Here is a 17500-nt window from a genome sequence, read left to right as displayed (position 1 = left end):
AATAATGTTTCATTTTCAAATATCACACTGCTAGATAGATAGATAGATAGATAGATGGATACTTTATTAATCCCGAGGGAAATTTAGGAATGCTAGCGATGTCTCGTGAAAGATCAGTTTCATAAGAAGTGTCAGACGCCACGTGGCACCTACCCCTGTGCATGAGGGGACTACTCTGGGCGCTGGTGACCTTTGACGGGGGTTTGGAGGTGTCACTGTCCGAGTCTCGGTCTCGGCTCAGGCTGACGGACACCACAAACTCCTTACTCCCGGGGGCTTTCTCTTGGGCTGACGTGAGCTCATCTGGGAACGGCAGGAAGGAGAACGTAAAAACATCAAGTCCATGCTCAAAAGAAAAACGACTCTACAAGCTGAGGAAACTTATTTCTGTATGGTTGAGCATGTGGTCTACTTCGTGTGTGTCGTTCACCCTGCTCACCCTGTCCATGGATGTGTGAGATGTCCAGCCCCTCTTTTAGTCTTAAGAGGACCACACCGTACTGCAGGTCAAAAGCATCGCTGAAAAACAAAAATTCACACACAGAAATAACAATGGACTAATTGAAGGCCTGTGCCATGTCATCAATACTCTATTCTTCCATTTAGACAAGGAAGTGCGATTGTGATAGGATATTGTGATCTTACTGAATTGTGTTGATGTAAATCTCTACGTCTTTCATTTCACCTTCCTGCCAGTTATTCTTATACCCTAACACCAATGTGTTGGTCTTCAGGCGACCCAACCCTGTAGCCTGAAAATACAAGGACACACACACACACACACACACACACACACACACAATTGTGTCTCAAAAGTTGTTTGTAATCCCAGGGTGATTTACCTCAATCAATCTGCCAAATATGGTGGCACTTTGGTACGCTCTGGGAACCTGTAGTTACCTGCAGCAGGTAATGAGCTCCATCCCGCAGATCTTTAGCGAACACAGGTGTGTAAAAGGCTTTGGTGTTGTTCTTCAGGAGCCAGCGCTGATAGCGTTGCTGGTCATTTATCATCTCCTTGTAGACTGGCCGTCGCGACCCCTACGGTTATATTAAGTCATGAGAAATATCAGTCATTTCATGTCAAATTAAAGGTGAATTCTAAGTAGAATAAAATTAAAAGTAGAATACTTTAATGAAAGGGATGACCTGAGGTAAATCAGAAGATGAAAAGCATGCCCTGTATAGGTCAGGATAGAGTAATATTTGTAGAGTAGAGAGTTTAATAGAGTAATATTTGTAGTAGAGAGTTTAATAGTCATATTTGTAGAGTAGAGAGTTTAATAGAGTAACATTTGTAGAGTAGAGAGTTTAATAGAGTAATACTTGATGTTGGTCAGGATAAAGTTATATTTGTAGAGTAGAGAGTTTAATAGAGATATACTTGATGTTGGTCAGGATAAAGTTATATTTGTAGAGTAGAGAGTTTAATAGAGTAATATTTGTAGAGTAGAGAGTTTAATAGTCATATTTGTAGAGTAGAGAGTTCAATAGAGTCATATTTGTAGTAGAGAGTTTAATAGTCATATTTGTAGAGTAGAGAGTTTAATAGAGTAACATTTGTAGAGTAGAGAGTTTAATAGAGTAATATTGGATGTTGGTCAAGGAGGCGTTTGAGCAGATGATAGAGCCGTATCGGCTGTGTATGTCTGTGTGTGTGTGTGTGTGTGTGTGTTTGTGTGTGTGTGTGTGTGTGTGTGTGTTTGTGTGTGTGTGTGTTTGTGTGTGTGTGTGTTTGTGTGTGAGATGTGTGTGTGTGTCCTTACCATACGGACGTGTCCACAGACCATGAGCCCCACGTTCTTGGTGAAGGAGTGCACCAGGTTGATAAGCGCTGGGCGTGAGTTGGGGTACCCCGTCATCACCAGGCACTGGGGCCTGTGCACAGCAGCAACATCAGCTAACATCATTGGCTGTTCTCACCAAACACTGTCATCACAGCAGCAACATCAGCTAACATCATTGGCTGTTCTCACCAAACACTCTCATCACAGCAGCAACATCAGCTAACATCATTGGCTGTTCTCACCAAACACTCTCATCACAGCAGCAACATCAGCTAACATCATTGGCTGTTCTCACCAAACACTCTCATTACAACAGCAACATCAGCTAACATCATTGGCTGTTCTCACCAAACACTCTCATTACCTTTAGGGTTTTTTAAGTGTAATGTTTTTACAATTATTGTCAGCAAATGATTGAAATGATCCCTGGTCAATATGAAATTAAAACAGATGAGCTCTGTTCCTCTGAGGGCCGGAAAGTACCGGAAGTTCTTGATGTGGTCCTCCACTCCCGTGAGGTGCAGGCAGTGGGACAGAGCCTGGTTGTACATCCGCGCTTGAGTAGAGGAGCCCCAGTTCACATCTGGAAGGTTAGAAATCAAATTAAAATAGTCATCAACACCCCAGGTTCATCACATATACAGTATGTGGTGTCTACATAGTATATCACAGTTTAAAATATTAAAATTATTTATTATTTATTTATCTAAATTATTATTATAATACATATAAAGTTAAACATATATTTTTCACCATTAACACTGTAATTTTGTAATTTACACTGACCAGACACCTACTGTAAGGTAGCAGTATAGAATAAGCCTAGGACCAGTCACACTATAGAATAAGCCTGGGACCAGTCACACTTTGTCATTATATCCCCTAATTATACAACACTTAATGGTCTACAGCTCAGTGTGTAGGAGGCCAACCCAGTCTTGTAGGTGCAGGTAAGGGAATAGGTGCCACTGACAGACTCAGGGAGGTGGGGAGGCAGGGGGGGGGGACTATTGACGGATTTTAACACTACTTGGCACACATTTTCTGTGAGCACCAGAGAAAGAGAGAGAGAGAGAGAGAGAGAGAGAGAGAGAGAGAGAGAGAGAGAGAGAGAGAAAGAGAGAGAGAGAGAGAGAGAGAGAGAGAGAGAGAGAGAGAGAGAGAGAGAGAGAGAGAGAGCGTGTGTGCACCAGTTACAAGGGCTGCCATTGTTGGCTTCTGGTGATAGCTAGCTTGCTAACTCACGAAGGCTTAAAACCTAAGGATATAGGAAACTTTTCCAAAAAACAAAACAAAGTGCAGGCAAGGCTAGAGGAGGTGGAGGAAGAGTTATCTCCTGTTGCTGACCATTTGGGGAAAGAGCAAGTCCTGAGTCCTGAGTTTGCCACTGATAGGTGCCATACTTTTAGCTGCACGAGAGCACATATGAACCCAGCTGATCCAACCACAGGACTGGTTACCTGGTTTCTTGTAGCCGACATAGATGTAGAGAGCCATGACGATGACATTGGTCACAAGGGCAGCCCACCAGTTGATGACGAACATGACCACAAAGCACAGGATGGCCCCCGCCAGGGACACCCACTTATTATAGTACTTGAAACTCGGACGCCAGCCTGGAGGTTGGAGGGGACACAATACCACAGACGACACCCTCAGTTTACTAAACTTCATCATTTGTAGGATATTAAAAGCATGTTTTGAAGTTGCTTAAACCTAATGAAGTACCAGTGAGCAGTTCTACTGAGCTATACAGTAAATCATTTTGACCATACCCATAAAACATAACAGTGGAATTCCAAATCGCTGAACTAAATTCCCCTTGGGCTTCCGACAATGAAATACCAACCATTCCGATCAACCACATAAAAGCCGCTCAGCCATGTGAGTGATAATTATTCTGTCTATTTAACAGTGAGGTGAAGCATTTGCCATGTTTATTTTGAACAGCAAAAGGCAGCATCAAGGCACGCCAAGACAACCTCTTTTATTGTCCGCATTAGCCTTTATATCCTCTGCATGTGACCCATGCAGACTGCACAGGATATAATGCTGGCCAGCCATGAAGTGGGACATGAAGTGGGAGCCTCATCCATCACAGAGACCAGTCTCCTAGTGACCCTCATCCATCACAGAGACCAGTCTCCTAGTGACCCTCATCCATCGCAGAGACCAGTCTCCTAGTGACCCTCATCCATCACAGAGACCAGTCTCCTAGGTAGGGGCAATGGGAGGACTATCTGGTTCATTGTGCATTTATACCATAGAGAACCAATGACTGTCATATCTGGTTCATAATCACTGACATACTTTGAATCCATACCATAAGGAACCAATGACTGTCATACCTAGGGAGAGTATTTGTGTGTGAATGTGTGTCTGTGTGTCTGTGTGTGTGTGTGTGTGTGTGTGTGTGTGTGTGTGTGTGTGTGTGTGTGTGTGTGTGTGTGTGTGTGTGTGTGTGTGTGTGTGTGTGTGTGTGTGTGTCTCATCCATGGCAGAGACCAGTCTCCTAGGTAGAGGCAATGGGAGGACTATCTGGTTCATAATCACTGACATAATGTGCATCCATACCATAAGGAACCAATGACTGTCATACCTGTGTGTGTGTGTGTGTGTGTGTGTGTGTGTGTGTGTGTGTGTGTGTGTGTGTGTGTGTGTGTGTGTGTGTGTGTGTGTGTGTGTGTGTGTGTGTGTGTGTGTGTGTGTGTGTGTGTGTCTGTGTGTGTCATACCTGGGGAGTTGGCCAAGGAGGCGTGAAAGACGGAGAAGTTGATGAGGGCATAGGAGGCCAGGAAGAAGTTTGAAATGATGGGAGCGATGATGTTCAACTCACCTACGGGGATAACACAATAAGACAGGTCAAAGACTTAGACTCAAATAATAATAATCACCAATGTGATGAAAAGACTCATAAATGATACATCTAAGACTAAGGGGCTTTCATCTGTCACAGCTGATATGTTTTTTTCAAAAGCTACATTTTGCAAAACCATAATAATCACAAGAATAATATCAGATCAAATGTTTCTTGAACATATATAGTGTATTAGAGAGGTGTGGGCATGTTTTATGTTGCACCATTTACAACATTGGACATTTTATATGAGTTTAATTAGATTACACAGGAGAGTATAGCGAATCACTGCTGTTGGTGTTGCTGTTATAGATAGGTGTAGATAGATAGGTTATAGATAGATAGATAGGTTATAGAAAGATAGATAGGTTATAGATAGGTGTCTGTTTTCTGCTATCCGTCCGGACTTCTATTGTCTGCCATGACTGAAAAATGTATGCTTTTTTGGCCATAGTCTCAAACCGACCAATCAGAATGAAGGCTCAAACCGACCAATCAGAATGAAGGCTCAAACCCGCCAATCAGGATGAAGGCTCAAACCCACCAATCAGAATGAAGGCTCAAACCCACCAATCAGAATTAAGGCTCAAACCCACCAATCAGAATGAAGGCTCAAACCCACCAATCAGAATGAAGGCTCAAACCCGCCAATCAGAATGAAGGCTCAAACCCGCCAATCAGAATGAAGGCTCAAACCCACCAATCAGAATTAAGGCTCAAACCCACCAATCAGAATGAAGGCTCAAACCCACCAATCAGAATGAAGGCTAGTCCAATGAAGAAGGTCAGCAGGTACCCTCTCAGGGGCTCGTTGTTCTTCCCATAACCCTTTGCGAATACCCCGAGGCCTGGGTAGATGTTATCCTTACACAACGCCTACACAGAAACAGAAAAGAATGGAAAGACTCATTATTTCTCATACTTTACATTAATATATAACATCACAGAGTAGAACAGAACTAATATGAAAATATATATTAGAAAAACACAGAGAATAAACATGATTATACATATTGCTGTGTTCGTAGAACTCAGGAAGCAGTCATGAAAACCTGATGAAAGGTTCTCAATCATAATCGGCTTCTTATATGTAACCTGATGAAAGGTTCTCAATCATAATCGGCTTCTTATATGTAACCTGATGAAAGGTTCTCAATCATAATCGGCTTCTTATATGTAACCTGATAAAAGGTTCTCAATCATAATCGGCTTCTTATATGTAACCTGATAAAAGGTTCTCAATCATAATCGGCTTCTTATATGTAACCTGATAAAAGGTTCTCAATCATAATCGGCTTCTTATATGTAACCTGATAAAAGGTTCTCAACCATTATCGGTTTCTGCCCTCTTTGGACAGTGGAAGAGAATGTGTTGTTGAATGATTTACTAAATATAATGTAATAGAACAAACCAATACGAAGAATGAGTTTATGCAGAATTTTCTTGAGTAAAACCTCAGACAGGCCAAGTGTAATTGCCTGGGCTGATGTTTCAACCATTTTTGTATTGATTAATCAGAGAGGAAATCCTATACAGTATTCAGTTTGTATGAAACAGGCGGAGAAAAGAAGACAGAAAACAGTGCGTTATGTCCAAGCTGAGGCTGGGCGGAGCTCACCTGGAACACCTTCGGGGCGCTGACCAGAGAGGCCAGAGCCGAGGACAGAGTGGCCGAGAAGATGCCAGCCGTGATCAGAGGCCCAAAGGCCGACACCATGCTCATCACCTAGCAACAAAGTGTCATAACGCCACATAACACATCTGTCACCTAGCAACAAAGTGTCATAACGCCACATAACACATCTTTTACCCTCCGGGATATTTTAAACCTCATGAAACATATTCAAAACAAATGCTAATTTTACCACAACGGCATTGATTCACTACATTAGCTACATTACAAATACATAGGTAGCCAGTGTTCAAAATAGCATAGCACTATAGGTCAAATATACTATGCAATACAAATATACTATATATATATACATGTAGAAAATGTATTATATATATATATACATACAAACAAATATATGATATAAATATATTATCTCTATATATATATAAAACATTTTCTGTAAATATTCTATAAATATAATAATATATATTATTTATGAATATAAGACATGTTCACCTTTGCAGAGAAAAAACACTCACAATCACACAAATAGACATTCAGGAAATGTATTCATAATGGACGACAACAAAAATATTCCATTATAGTGATTATTAAGATTAGGGTTAGGGTTATATTGCATTATAGTTATCATAAAGATTAGCTCAGTAACTCCATTAACTAACTGCATGTCACTATCATGGCACTCTGAGATTCTTGGCACTCTGAGATTCTTTTGAATGAAGAGTGCATTACAAATAAAATGAATTATTATTATTAAATTATTATCAACTCAATACTTTGTGCTCAGTAACTCCGTTAACTAACTGCATGTCACTATCTCAACTCAATACTTTATTAACTAACTGCATGTCACTATCAACTCAATACTTTGTGCGAACTTGAATGTCGCCCATGTCCTGACTATAACCTTGTGACATCACACGGGTCAAACTTCTGTCACAACTGTGTGAAATGCAAGACATCCAGAGGTGTGGTGTTCTGAGGCTGTGTGTGTGTGTGTGTGTGTGTGTGTGTGTGTGTGTGTGTGTGTGTGTGTGTGGTGTTCTGGGGCGTGACATGAGGAGAACAGCGGCCACCCTGAGGGTGACCATATAACAACAACAACCACACACACACACACACACACACACACACACAAATACTCTCACACACAAGTCATTGCAGAGTCACATATACACATATGCACACACACACACACACACACACACACACATATGCACACACACACACACACACATACACACATACACACATACACATATATGCACACACACATACACATACACACACAAATACTCTCACACACAAGTCAGTGCAGAGCTTCTGTTGTTTTGGGGTATTTTGGGGTGTTTGGGGTATTATGTAAGTGTTGACACACTGTAATGTCTCATGTGTAAGTTGTTTTGGTAAATTTGGTTTATTTGTGTGCCTTTGTTGTTTACCCTGGAATTACCCAGATTTAGAGAGACTGGTGAGGTTGTGAGGAAAGCCATTGGCCTTATCTAGCATTTATAGGAATGATTGGGTACAACAATCCTTCACATACCTGAAAGTCATTTTGAAGGCCAAACTGACAGCCTCCTTCCTTGCAGATGGAGAAGTCGTAGCCCAGAGTGCAGGCAGCGTCGGTGCAGTTCACATTGGGTACTGTGATGCTATCGTTATGGTCGCCGGTGGCTTCTCTGACGATACAGGATCCTGTTGAGAGAGAGCTAGTCAAAATCAGGAAATTCACATCCAGCCTGATGGCATGAGCAGTTATCTGACCCATGATATTTCAGGTGAAAAGCGAAACCTATTCTGTTAGCATTTTTATTTCTAGCATTAGCTTTAGCATTTTCTAATTCTTTTGAACATTTGGCAAAAGCTTTTGCACATTCATGCAAAAAGGTATGTTGAATTGTCTGCTGTTTAGTCTGTTTAGTGTGTGTCTGTGTGTGTGTGTGTGTGTGTGTGTGTGGTGTGTGTGTGTGTGTGTGTGTGTGTGTGTGTAGTGTGTGTGTGTGTGTGTGTGTGTGTGTGTGTGTGTGTGGTGTGTGTGTGTGTGTGTGTGTGTGTGTGTGTGTGTGGTCTGTGTGTGTGTGAATGCATCTACCTGTTGAAATGGCCACAGCAATATAAACCACTCCAGTTATCAGGATGGCCAACAGAGTTCCCTTTGGAATAGCCACCTGTGGATCCTGAGAGAACATACAAACAACAAACAACAACAAGCGATTCATAACCAAGCACAGTTTTGAATAACCTCTACGATCATTGCATTTAATCACGGACTCACTGTTAGGTCTCCTGAGATGTTTGCTCCCGCTAGGATGCCAGTGGCTGCAGGAAAGAAAATAGCAAACGCAGAGAAGAAGTTCTCCTCGTCTCGGAAATCAGGGCCCATGTTTTCCATCATGATCGCAGCTTTAGAGGAAGAATAACACCTTTAGAACACATTTAGAACCTTTAGAACACCCTTAGAACACCCTTAGAACCTTTTAGAACACCTTTTATAGAATCAGGTTGTTTCCAGGAAGTTCATTTTTAAAAATGTTTAAGAAAAACTATGCAACAGGTGACAACTGTGCTGTTTGTTTTTACAGTTTCTCTCAGTCCCTTTGGTACATTTGTTGGAACATTTTCAGTTTCATTTCTCCTAACACAGCACGAGAAAATGGATTACCTGCAAAAGCCTGTAACTCGCTGAAAATGCTTATTTTATAACTCAAAAGTAAATCATCACATCATCAATAACGTCAATACCACCAAAAAGTATTTTTGTCATTATTTGTAAGCAAGACAGTCAAAATATTAGGCAGGTTGTAAATATAAAATTGTATCCTTGAAGTGTTTTCTTTACCCATCCCCACCACGCTGTCATGCATTCATTCTACCCTGCCCACAATACATCTACATTTGTAAACTAAATAATTACCACCATTGACATGGTTTTCTGTTTCATTGCTCTACATAGCCTTCTAATGGTAACCTTACGAGCACACTGTGTACCCACTCCTTTTTCTATCTGTTCCTCTTTACCCGGCTATTTCCAAGCAGATGGGCCCCCCCTCTCTACCCGGCTGACTCCAAGCAGATGGGCCCCCCCTCTCTACCCGGCTGTCCAAGCAGATGGGCCCCCACCCCCTTCTGAGCCAAAGGTTTCTTCCTGTTAACAGGGAGTTTTCTCTTGCCCTGGTCGCCTTTGTACTACAGGGGTTCAGGCCCTGGGCTCTCTGTAAAGCACCTTGAGACAATTGTATTGTTTTAGCACTATATATTCATACAATTCTGATCTGAGAAATGGACCAAAGTGACTGAGAAAAAACTGTAATTTTACCAGGTTCCTTGACTAAGACATGTGGAGCAATTTAGACAAGGACCGTATCATACCACTGTAACCAAAGAACCCCATTGGTTCTTTTGATTCCGTACGAATGAAAGTTCCGATGAAATAGTTGAAGATGGCTGCCGCCAGAACCACCATCAGGACAATTTGAGCCTGAGGAAGCAGAAGTCAATCTGTTGTCAACTCAATTCATTTGTTGTGTTACATGTGTTCTATTAGCGTGAAGGGGAATCTGGGGAGGACATACTGAACAAATCACTGAACAAACATACTGCACATATCACTGAAAAACTCAAACGCAACGTACTTTACTGCACATATCACTGAAAAACTCAAATGCAACGTACTTTACTGTACATATCACTGAACAAACTCAAGCAGAGCGTACCTTACTGCACATACATTTACATTTAGTCATTTAGCAGACGCTTTTATCCAAAGCGACTTACATATGTGCGACTTACAATGTATACACATTTTACACTGATGGCACACTGCACATCAGGAGCAATTAGGGGTTCAGTGTCTTGCTCAAGGACGCTTCAACAGGGAATCGAACTAGCAACCTTCTGTTTACTAAACGACTTCTTTACCTCCTGTACCACTGTCGCTGAACAAACTCAAACAGAGCGTACCTTACTGCACATATCACTAAACAAACTCAAACGGAGCGTACCTTGGCCTCCCACTCCATTCCCGCCACCGATATGCCGAGGAGAAGAATAACGGTGAGGGTGCCAACGATGCGGATGTCATTGATCTCATCAGTCATGAGGGCATCAACACTCTGGCAAACAAGACCACACATTTGTTTGTTGAACAAAAATTGAATGCCCTACCAGTCCATTTCATCCATTCACCCACATACTGACACAGATAATATGCTGCATGCTACTGTGAATTACTGATATTACAGTACTTGTTGCTGCTTGTGTGAACAAGAGTTACTTACATCAGGAATAACAGTTACTAACATCAGGAATAAGAGTTACTAACATCAGGAATAAGCGTTACTTACATCAGGAACAAGAGTTACTAACATCGGGAATAAGAGTTACTAACATCAGGAATAAGAGTTACTTACATCAAGAAGCTCTACAACAGTTTCAGCAAAGCCAACAACATACATTGCCACGGCAACTGCATTGGCAAAGGCAAAGATGAGCCCAATGGATCCGCCAAACTCCGGCCCCAGGCTCCGGGATATCAAGTAGTACGCTCCCCCTTTCAAGAGATCATTCGTGTCAAATATGAGAAATAGTTTGAGTTAGCAGAAACTTTATTTATTGTAGTTATTGTGTACTTTGATATGTAAAGTTTGTTTAGCTAGAAGCCTTGCTAGGAGCATCCCGTTCCAATAGTTTTTCAAAATACAACGGTGTTTTCAAGGGAAGACGTGAAACAGTGAACAGCATGGTTACCTCCTCGCACAAAGCCGTTGGTTGCTATGGCAGAGGTAGAGAGGCCGGTGATGGTGGTCACAACTACAGCCATCATAATAACCGCACAAGAGAGAGCTGAGGGAGAAAGTCAAATCTCATTTATATCAGAACAATATCAAGTTTACAATACTTCAATTAATCATTCAATGAATCAATTAATCATTCAATGAAATTCTATCCATCTGTCTGTCTGTCTGTCTGTCTGTCTGTCTGTCTGTCTGTCAGTTCTCTCAGTTAGGATTTTTCTTCTGTATGGACATAATTGATTCGGATCAAATGAATGGCTTGCCATACCAATCTTCTGTATGGACATAATTGATTCGGATCAAATGAATGGCTTGCCATACCAAGCTTCTGTATGGATATAATTGATTCGGATCAAATGAATGGCTTGCCATACCAATCTTCTGTATGGACATAATTGATACGGATCAAATTAATGGCTTGCCATACCAATCCCGGCCTGACCCACGATCCATGACATGCGGATGAAGAGCATGACCCCCAGATGTTCAGCATACATCGTATCTGTGAAGATGAAAAGGATATAACTGAAATGTTTTATATATTCACATCGTATCTGTAAAGATGAAAAGAAAATAACTGAAATGTTTCATGTATTCACATCGTATCTGTAAAAATGAAAAGAAAATAACTGAAATGTTTCATGTATTCACACCAACTGTAGCCTGAAGGGGTTATGACTCCATATCTAGTAATGCCTACTATGAACTGCACATGCATGATGACAGAGTTAAAACAAATATTCTGTCTATAAACATTTGTAACAACTACGTATTATGATAACTCGTGGACATTGAAAGACATTCTGCTTTTATGTATTCTATTTACCAGTTTAAAAACAGCTCTGATATTCTACCATGATCCCTGAATACATTTGCACACTGGACAATGGCCTGAGAGTGGCTAGTCAACTCAGTTTTACTTTTGCAAATTTGTTGTTGTTGTTGTTTTTAAAGAGGTAAATACAATATCTAATAGCAGAATGTCTTCCAAAGTCCACGAGTTATGATAATACGTAGTTGTTGCAAATGTTTATAGACAGAATATCTGTAATAATCTTGTGCACTGGCGGGATGGGGGAACGTCGTTCAGCACTGACCAGTACTCCTTTGATCCAGCCGAACTTGACGGCCGTTCCCTTGGACTCCGGCTTCTCCCTCGCCGGCACCACCTCCATGCCGCTGAACTCCTCCCCATTGGTGAAGATATCCTCAAAGGGTTCCTGTGGAGGGTTCACACAAGTTCATATCAAAGATCTCCATTCTCTGTACGAGTTTTATAATAATAATAATAATAATAATAATAATAATGTATGTTTTATCTGTAAAAACCTCTTTTGGAGCCCGGAACATTAAACATTCACACAAATGTTTATGATGAACATTTTCATGTTCAAAGTACTCTGAACTCTCAATCAATTTTGTGCAAAATCACTGGTGTTCTACCAACTTATTCAAATATGAGAAAAGCTTGATGGATGCTTAGGATCCATTTTGAATATGAAGTTAATGAGCTTTCTGGACAAACACATCACACATAAATCTTGATTCTGGAGCTCTTTGCAAGAGCAGATTGTCTCTGCTGAATAGAACATTGAGGCACTCATACTTAACCTCCACATACACAGCATATAGAAGTGACGTACGGTTACTTAACGTAACCCTGGTTCTCTAATAACATGAGTGAGGTATCTCACTAAGGGAAACACTTTTGGCATGACCAACCACGGAAGCACCAATCACACCATATCTGTCTAGAGAGACCCTATCACAGCCCAGGGGGCGGAGCCCTAACACCCCCCTTATATCTGACTGCCCAACCCTCCTGCCTCATTCTCCGGTGTGGTGAGATAATTGTACGTTCTCCTTCAAACATTCGCTCGGTATCTCACTAAGGGAACGTTATGGTCAGATCCTGTATGCCTTCTGAAGCCGTAAATCCAGAGTGACGCGTCGAGAAACCCTGAAGGGTCCAAATCATTCGTCTCAGTGGCCTCATATGCTAACTTAATAGCCTCCACCAGCCAGTGGCCTCATATGCTAACTTAATAGCCTCCATTAGCTAGTGCCCCCCCAGCTCTCAGTAAGGTAGTCATCACCTCAGGTGTGAGGGCCTGGGTCTCAGCAAGGTAGTCATCACCTCAGGTAGGAGGGCCTGGCTCTCAGTCATCGCCTCAGGTAGGAGGGCCTGGCTCTCAGTAAGGTGGTCATCACCTCAGGTGTGAGGGCCTGGGTCTCAGTCATCGCCTCAGGTGTGAGGGCCTGGCTCTCAGTAAGGTAGTCATCACCTCAGGTAGTTGTTTGAAATAGGGTGAAGAGTTTCTATGTCCCATTAGTAATGAGCTAACGAAATCCAGTCAACATTGACCATTCAGACAAGAATGTATTAGCTGCTTAATTTTGATCTGCCACCCGCTAACCACCATGAGCAAGCCAAATAGGACTGTCTAGAGCTAGGCCCTCCTAGTGGCCAACTTGCCTTAAAACAATCAAGGAACTGAAGGCAATTGCTCAATAATGAAATGAATGAACAGCCGTTTAATGTATATATTTGTCAAGTACAAAAGTTGTAATTCAAAGTAGACTTGTTGTGCCATGTAGAAAAGTTTTGTCATTCATGGAGAGAACGTCTTCTTTCCCATTCAGACTCTTGTCAATGTGTCTTGTCAAATGAGAACGTTACTGGGTAATGGACCCTCTCCAAGCTGCACACAACAGAAACCCTCTAACTCTTTGTGCTCATGTTTTTCTAAGTGACGTTTTAGATCCTGGGGGTGCTGTATGGATATTAACTGTAATGTTTTAATTGTACCCTTAATGCATGCAGCACAAAGCACGTCTACACGCAGTCCCGTGGCAGGGCTGAGGTGAGGTCTGTCCGTGACGCGGCACACTGGAGCGCTCTGCGACGGGCGCAGGGAACACAGCGCCATTGTTATCGCAGCGGCCGAGACCCGGCCAGTAGCGTGTGGGTCGCGAGAGAGCCAGCATTGTCCCGGGGACAAGCGTGTGGGTGAGGCGTCTGACATCACACAGCCCATTCAAAGCAGCACAAAGAAATGGAGATTCGGTCTCAGGTGGGAGAGAATGCCTCTCACATGACAGTTAGATCTGTAGTACAAAATTCACGGTGCAAGGGAATGTATTTCCCCCTTTGTTTTAGTAAGGCAGAACTAAGACACCCTTTATAATCTATAAAAGTTTTTATGTCAACAATAAGCAGATGCGTCATTTGATGCGTCATTTTGTTGTTATGAGGGTTGGGGAGTAAGTTACAAGTAACGGAGTTACATAATCAAATTACAAAATAAATGTAAAGGTAACCCATTACTGTTACTGAGAATAAATATGTAATATTACTAATCAAAATGTTGGTAATTACAAATGGGTTACATCCGAATATATTATGTTCAGTAAAAACCTTTACAGCTAAATGCCTACATGTGGAATATAACATTAATTCTGATGTTTTGGATCTGTTCGCTGTCTAGACAGGCTCTGTTCATTTGGCAGTATGCGTCCAAATGGGTTTTCATTTGTTCGCTTGTTTGCACTGCTTCTCGTCTGCCTTTCAAGCTAGGCTAATCGAAAGTATTCAAATATAACATATTATATATATATATATATATATACACACACACACACATTACCTTGATGAAGTTGTTACATTACTTAATACATTTTTAACAGGGCAACAAGTAATATGTAACCTCTTACATCTCAAAAGTAACCTCCCCAACCTTGGTGCCCAAAAGTAAAATCTCTTGCGGTTCATTTTACCTTATCAAGTTCATCGTGCAACTCTGAGAGCGACGGTCGGATTAACTTCTCTCCGAGAGTCGCTTCCGTGTTCCGGTAGAAATCGATGTTGGGGACAGCATCAATGGTGTTGTGTCCAAAAGTCCGCAAGTAATATGTGTTAGAATGGGTGTCAGAAAAGTGCGTTTGACCCGAGGAATAAAGGCTGCCCTCACTCTTAACAGTGTCCCCATTTTGAGCAAAATCAAAAGCTTCGGGGGGATTCGTAGATCCACCAGGATCTAGAAAACCAACCACCCGAAACCTGCCCTTTGCTTCCTCGGCTGCCGCAGGCTTGGGTCCTGAAGGAGTTGCTCCACCGGCGGTTCTGGAAGCGGCTGCTTCATCAGCCACTGCGTCCACCTGGAAGCGGCTCTGACTCTGTCCGGCATCCATTGACTTCAGCACAGGTCTCTTCCCTGTGGACGGTGATGAGGGCGATTCAGACATATCACCAAGTTTTAATTAGGCCTCAAATCTTTAAAGCTTCTCCAATGAAAACAAGAATGACTCAAACAAAACGTGACAACATATTAATGTCCGGACAGAATTTCCAAGAGTCTTGTGCGCATCTTATTCTAGCTGTGTTATACTACTTAAGCACATGCTGTGACTCCATTGTGTAAGCGATCAAATAACATAGACATGACAGACATCAGTTTGTGTCATTGAGATACAGCTGCAGGGAGGGTCTGTGAGAGAGCCTGTGAGAGTGAACTTCGCGTCATTCCTAAAGTGCTCCGCCAATCCCCATCTCACTGATATTGTAGCTGGGAAACTTCAACTCTGGCTTTCTGAGAAACATTGTCAGGTTATCTTACAGATTCTCACTAAGACCTAGCCAAAGTTTACACGAAAAATGCGAAAAAACAAATATATATCAAGGTTCAATCCTGTGATTTAACAACCAGTTATTACCATGATTATTACGGCAAGTCACAGCGAAATGCGGGGCACAAATGTGTAATGCAAGCAATAGATTTATATGTTGAGGCCCGACGCATGTCTGTGTGCAGTCATTATTACGCGGGGTGAGTTGCTAGGTTTTAGCAACCTTACAGTTTGAGAGGTGACAGAAACTTTCTAGAATTCATATACGATTTAATGACGAGGTGCATCACAATGCAAACGTTCAGAAGCTCTCATGGAAAACACTTGATCGTTTGTGCTTCGGGTCCCCTCAAGAGATAAACAATTGTTTTGTGTCTAGGGGGAATGTCATGCTACTGGATTACCATAGAGCACAACGCTGTCTTTATTCGCGATGCTTACGCAGGCTACATGAAAGGGATTCTGAAACATGTCTGAACTCATGTTTATACGACAAAAACTGTAAAACAAATACTTCATTGCGCTTTAGTAACCTAACGGTTTGGGTTTGGATATACAGTAAATTGTTTGCAGAAGTGTAGCTTTTCTACAGAAACTGTCTAATCAACCCCCGGCACCCTTCTGCTCGCAAGTAAAAATGTGATGCTTCATAACCAAAGGCTATTGTCTATGATGTGGATGCTGGACATATCATGTCATCAAACATTTCACTTAGTATAATTAACAAACAGCCATCACAAAGGTCAACATAACAAGCCAAAAAGAAGGAATGGCGAGATATACCAAAGCCATAGGTTCTGTTTCCCAGGAGAGATAATACATGTGTGTTTAAGACCCCTTCTCTAGCGACCTTGGGGTTCTTGGAAAGCACCTTTTGTTTAAATTATCATTTAGGTTTCAGTGCAACCTGTCATCAAGAACCACAATGGTTTCTGCACTTCCTAAGAAGGACAACAGACATTACACAGTTACATAGCTTTAATTGTGTGGTGATTTAAGCTAAATGTGAGCATTTATTACATTTCATCTGAAACGTAATTTTATGATGTATTCATGTATGTGCTGTTATTCAACAAAAGACAGGTTTGTATTTTATTTCGATAACTCGTAACAAGCACCATGAGGTCAACTTCCCATGACGAAGTCAATAAGCTGAAATTGTGACAGATGACAAACAACAGTTATGCCAATTCAATGGATTCATGTGTATGTATTTAAATATTGCAGCCCTCAGCCCTTACCTGTTGATATACGAGTTCTTGAAAAGCAGCAGTTAATCAATACATTTATTTTTAACTAACTCATTACAGGTGACTCCGCATAACAACAGTAAAATTGAATTGTTTTATTATGTTATCCAACGTAAAACGGCATTGTCAACATTCTAGTACAGCTAAACAATTGGTTGCGTAACTATGCTGCGAAAGGGCGCAACAAAAGAGGGAAGTGACGGGTTGGATTGTAAACAAAAATTATTTTTTTAAACAAATGTATAAAGATATGATAGTGTACGATGGATGCAAGTCGGTTTCAGTATTACACAAATGTTTTGGAAGTGAGACGTGGTGAGTGCTCTGTCAGAATCCAAAACCGAGACGAGAGGAAGCATCGTCAACCTTCGCCCGGATGCAGCTCATCAATAATTAGGCGGGCAAACCTAGCGTCCTTTTATGTTATTATAATTTGTTAATAAAAGCATTTTTGTTGTTTCTTAGTCAATTCAAACTCTATGAACTGGATTTACGGTGGTTCCATGACAGATGGTGAAACTGAAGTTATGTCTAGTTATGTCCTACC

At 41.5% G+C, this 17500-nt stretch overlaps 1 protein-coding gene across 1 annotated transcript in view; it reads right to left on the bottom strand.

Moving 5' to 3' along the window:
• LOC105890695 (solute carrier family 12 member 2) overlaps window positions 1-15589 on the bottom strand; it is a 20474-nt gene extending 4885 nt beyond the window's left edge. Inside the window, 21 exon segments of the mRNA XM_031571079.2 lie at window positions 154-303; window positions 440-519; window positions 646-752; window positions 901-1041; window positions 1767-1878; window positions 2271-2370; window positions 3248-3403; window positions 4522-4623; window positions 5397-5520; window positions 6264-6371; window positions 7828-7979; window positions 8377-8461; window positions 8560-8687; window positions 9654-9762; window positions 10286-10396; window positions 10694-10833; window positions 11031-11126; window positions 11505-11552; window positions 11555-11579; window positions 12175-12297; window positions 14855-15589. Coding sequence (XP_031426939.1) covers window positions 154-303; window positions 440-519; window positions 646-752; window positions 901-1041; window positions 1767-1878; window positions 2271-2370; window positions 3248-3403; window positions 4522-4623; window positions 5397-5520; window positions 6264-6371; window positions 7828-7979; window positions 8377-8461; window positions 8560-8687; window positions 9654-9762; window positions 10286-10396; window positions 10694-10833; window positions 11031-11126; window positions 11505-11552; window positions 11555-11579; window positions 12175-12297; window positions 14855-15322 — 2665 coding nt within the window. The 5' untranslated portion in view covers window positions 15323-15589.
• Between the last annotated feature and the right edge of the window lie 1911 nt (window positions 15590-17500).

Source organism: Clupea harengus, chromosome 7 (genome assembly GCF_900700415.2).
Source record: "Clupea harengus chromosome 7, Ch_v2.0.2, whole genome shotgun sequence".
Taxonomy (NCBI): domain Eukaryota; kingdom Metazoa; phylum Chordata; class Actinopteri; order Clupeiformes; family Clupeidae; genus Clupea; species Clupea harengus.
Note: the sequence above shows the minus strand (reverse complement) of the source record. Positions and strands in the feature narration are given on the sequence as shown.